Source organism: Olea europaea, unplaced genomic scaffold (genome assembly GCF_002742605.1).
Source record: "Olea europaea var. sylvestris unplaced genomic scaffold, O_europaea_v1 scaffold3211, whole genome shotgun sequence".
Taxonomy (NCBI): Eukaryota; Viridiplantae; Streptophyta; class Magnoliopsida; order Lamiales; family Oleaceae; genus Olea; species Olea europaea.
In genome coordinates, this window is record NW_019250956.1 from 9,952 (window position 1) to 14,376 (window position 4,425).

The following is a 4,425-nucleotide window of genomic DNA, read 5'->3' on the forward strand; positions in this document are numbered from 1 at the left end:
TTTGTTAAACAATTGATTTGATTTTGTGTAAAGGGTATGGGTGTAAGACCGCTGCTTGTTTTTAAACTGTTCTGTTCGTGTAGTGATAAACTTAAGCTCTTTCCTTTTTTAGTTTCTGAGGAAATTGTGTTTGATTCGTAACAAAGCTGCACTGTAATAGTCTGTTTGTTATGTAATCTTAATTTTGGATGTGCCTCTGTTTTTGGCAGTAAACTGTTTACAATATTATAGTTATCGAGGTTGTTGAATTCTTCTTTAAACTTTCTGCCTCTGGAAAAAACAGGAAAATTGGTAGAAAAGTGAAAGACATAGAAAATACCATACAAGTGTGTGCCCGGACACTGTTATTACTTATGATGCCAAGAAAATGGTTGATGGACCTTAAAATTTATAGAGATTGGTAAGGTGCTTGTAATCAGTATTAGAAATATGCAGCCAGATTGATGGATTTCTATGACAACATGGCCTTTTAAATCTAGGTCATTGTAAAGTTCTTGTTTTTTCATTAGCCTATACAATCTGTATGGCTTTTTGGGCCTTCAGAAATAATTTGAATGCTCATGAGCCATGAAGCTGTGTGCAGGTATGTACACTGGATTACATATTTCGTGTCGTTTGTGATACTAATTCTGTTTCACATATGTTTTTGTTGTTTTCTCTTGGTGTGGGGTACATATTAACGTAAATAGATAGCAGGTAATTTAGGTCGTCATATGGTAAATTACTGTTTTACTTTCTGCTGTTGCCTGCATTTTATTCCTTCTTCATGTTACCAGTTCTTGTTTTGTGAATTAGTTATCTTATTAACATTCTCTGCAGAGGAACAGTGGTTATCAAAATATAATTGTATACGAAATATATGATGGGAGACTCCGAGAGAAGAATTTTGAGCACGAACATGAATGAGAATCTGGGAGATAGTAATTCCTCTTCAATTCTGAAAGTTTACGGATCATATGGCATAGTTGGTGCGGTTATTGTTGCCATAGCTATACCCATACTTCTTTCCATACTAATGGGAAAAAGAAAATCAAAACAGAGAGGAGTTCCAGTTCAAGTTGGCGGTGAGGTTGGTTTGGCAATGCGCAATGCTAGATCGGTCAAATTAGTTGAGGTTCCTTGGGAAGGGGCCACTACTATGGCTGCTTTATTTGAGCAGTCATGTAAGAAACATTCCCAGGAAAGGTGTATTGGGATGAGAAAAGTAACTAGTAAGGAGTTTGTTACAGCTAACGATGGGAGGAAATTTGAAAAGCTTCACTTGGGTGAGTACCAGTGGGAAACTTATGGACAAGTATTTGATCGTGCATGCAACTTTGCTTCTGGTATTGTTAAACTAGGTCATGATGTGGATACCCGTGCTGCCATTTTTGCCGATACTCGGCCAGAATGGTTGATTGCATTCCAGGTGACCCTGAAAATATTCGTTTTGATTACCCAACTTCTCATCCTTTTGGTCTTGGTTGTTTCAAAGGAATGAGTGAATGACGTTGCTTTTACTTGCTACTTGATTTCAGGGCTGCTTCCGTCAAAATATCACTGTTGTCACCATTTATGCTTCTTTAGGAGATGACGCTGTAATACACTCGCTAAATGAGGTGAACATAGTGAATAAATGAATAGCCAAAGGAAAAACTTTATCTTTTATTTATTTGTCAAATATCTTAATTGTTATTTTTTTTTTTTTGCTTTCCATTTTTTATTATATTTGTCTACTATGTCTATTTTTTCAAAATAGTGTAGGCCATAACGGTTTTGATATTGACTACAACTTTTTGTCTCTAATATTTGACAGACTCAAGTGCCAACCTTGGTTTGTGAATCTAAGCAATTGAAGAAGTTGGCTGCCATAAGTTCAAGCCTGAAAACTATTAGAAATGTCATATACTTTGATGATGAAGAAACTTCGAGTAGTTCCAGTGTTAACCAAGATATGGATAATTGGAGAATTTCCTCTTTTTCAGAAGTGGAAAAACTTGGTAGAGATAGTTCTGTTCAACCTAGACTTCCAATCAAGACAGATATTGCTGTCATCATGTATACAAGTGGCAGTACAGGCCTCCCAAAGGTTTGACTGCGCTTCTCATTTCATGCATAGACATACACATCGAATGTCATCTACTGCATGCTGCATGCATAGGTAGAATCCCATCTTTGGTGGAAATCTTGAGGTATGCCTGTCAGATCTTGGTAATTGATAGAGTCAGCTATTACCAATTCAGGTTGCCAACTGAAAGGTCATCCAGCTTCAAAATGCAGAAAAATATCTTAATTTACGTATATACATATATCTGATTACCTTTTTTTCGTTCCTTGCAATAAGGACGTTGAAGCATGTGCTCTAGTATATTTCCTTTTGAAGGAGTTACCTTTAGGACATTGAAAATGAAGAAGGTTTTATGCTTTTTCAGAATAGTTATATTCAGATGTAATTGATGGATAACATCGATCAACCTTTAGGACAGCATCTATTACAGTTTCCTATTACTTTTGGGTCATCTGCACTTCAACTCTGTGATATATTCTTCTCCTGAATGGGCTTCTCTTTTAACTTTATGTATTTCACTACTTGATTTTGTAGGGTGTTATGATAACTCATGGCAACATTGTGGCCACTGCAGCTGCAGTTATGACAGTGATCCCTCGAATGGGAAGCAAGGATGTTTATTTGGCATATTTGCCTCTAGCTCATGTATTTGAATTAGCTGCTGAGGTAAAACTAAATGAAATTTTTTTCATGGTCAATGATGAATATGCTTTAAGTTCTAACATGTGTGATGGTTCTCCAGACCGTGATGCTAACTGCTGGTGCTGCAATTGGCTATGGGTCAACATTGACATTAACAGACACATCCAATAAAATAAAAAAAGGAACTAAGGGAGACGCTTCCGCATTAAAGCCTACTCTAATGGCAGCTGTTCCAGCTATTCTAGACCGTGTTCGAGATGGAGTTTTGAAGAAGGTTCCTAGTGGCAATTTGAAAATTTGCCTTTTTAATATTACAAAATATATTATTTGGTATCAGCACTATTGTATTTTACATTTTTCTGTCATAGGTTGATGAGAAAGGAGGTTTTTCTAAGAAGCTTTTCAACATCGCCTATTCTCGGCGACTGGCAGCTATTGGAGGGAGCTGGTTTGGGGCATGGGGATTAGAGACATTCTTGTGGGATATAATTATTTTTAAGAAGATACGGTCTATTCTTGGAGGAGAAATTCGATTCATGCTTTGTGGCGGAGCTCCTTTATCTGGAGATACACAAAGATTCATCAACATCTGTATGGGGTAAATTTTTATGAAATTATAGTCTGCTCATTCTCAGTCATGGATATTGTTCATCTATGAATTTAGAAAATGGCTTTTACATTTGTGTCTCTACCAATGTTCTGCAGGGCCCCTATTGGTCAAGGATATGGTCTGACAGAAACATGTGCTGGTGCTACTTTCTCTGAGTCGGATGACACATCTGTTGGGCGTGTTGGTCCTCCTCTTCCTTGTTGCTATATCAAGGTATGATACTTCCTTGGGCCAAGAAATTATTAGGTTTGCCTGACTATCTACTTGGAAGCTTTGAAATGGATTTTTTTTTGCACCTTGCTATATGTCATTGAACAGCAATCTCATAGAGAGAGTAATTCATATATGCTCTCCATTTAAGAGGGAAGACCCTTATAAGTATACATTTGAAATCTATAGAAATTGAAAAGTCATATGTAGAACATAAAATCCTTCAAAATAAAAAATCAATCTGTTGTAACAGAACTAAATACTATGTACAAATTCTAATAATTAAATAACTTTGATTATTTTACATTCTCCCTCGAGCCGGTTCAAAGATGCATACTATTTCCAGCTTGCCTGTCGAATTTGAAGAGGACAGTATAGACAAATCCTTCGTGAGAATTGCTATCAATTGCTTTTCAATAGAAAGAAATTGCATAGATATTAGACCTTTATTTAAGTTCTCCTCGTTATAGCGATGGCCTACGTTAACATGTTTTGTTCACTCATGCTGTTTTGGATTGCAACCTATATTAGTGGAATGTATGTTTTGTCAGAATACAACTTCATGCGAGCAGGCAATGGTTTTAGTTCCTCAAGTAGCAATTTAATCGCAACTGCTCACACACACCATGAGCAACTGTTCTAAACTCGGCCTCTGCACACGTGGTTGCTTTTTAACCCTCTAAGTCACGAAATTAACTCCTAGAAATGTACAATATCCTGAGGCTGATCTTTCATCATTTATAGATCCAGCAAATATTGTATCAGTAAATGCTTTAATATGCATGTATGTGCTCCATTTTCCAAAAATAATTCCTTTTCTGGCAGTCCTTTTAGGTACATAGCCCCGTTTGGCCCTAGGTATTTCAAATTTTAATGGGTGAAATAGTTTTTTTTTTTTTTTTTTTTTTTTTTTTAA

The 4,425-nt window shown here is 36.3% G+C and overlaps 1 protein-coding gene across 1 annotated transcript; it reads left to right on the forward strand.

Moving 5' to 3' along the window:
• Nucleotides 1-26: 26 nt before the first annotated feature.
• LOC111385574 (long chain acyl-CoA synthetase 8-like) lies at nucleotides 27-4,367 on the forward strand. Its single transcript, XM_023009979.1, has 7 exons — nucleotides 27-1,408; nucleotides 1,518-1,598; nucleotides 1,796-2,068; nucleotides 2,582-2,713; nucleotides 2,790-2,963; nucleotides 3,058-3,287; nucleotides 3,395-4,367. The coding sequence occupies exons 1-7, from the start codon at nucleotides 860-862 to the stop codon at nucleotides 3,516-3,518; spliced, it is 1,563 nt and encodes a 520-aa protein (XP_022865747.1). The 5' UTR covers nucleotides 27-859; the 3' UTR covers nucleotides 3,519-4,367.
• Nucleotides 4,368-4,425: the final 58 nt, after the last annotated feature.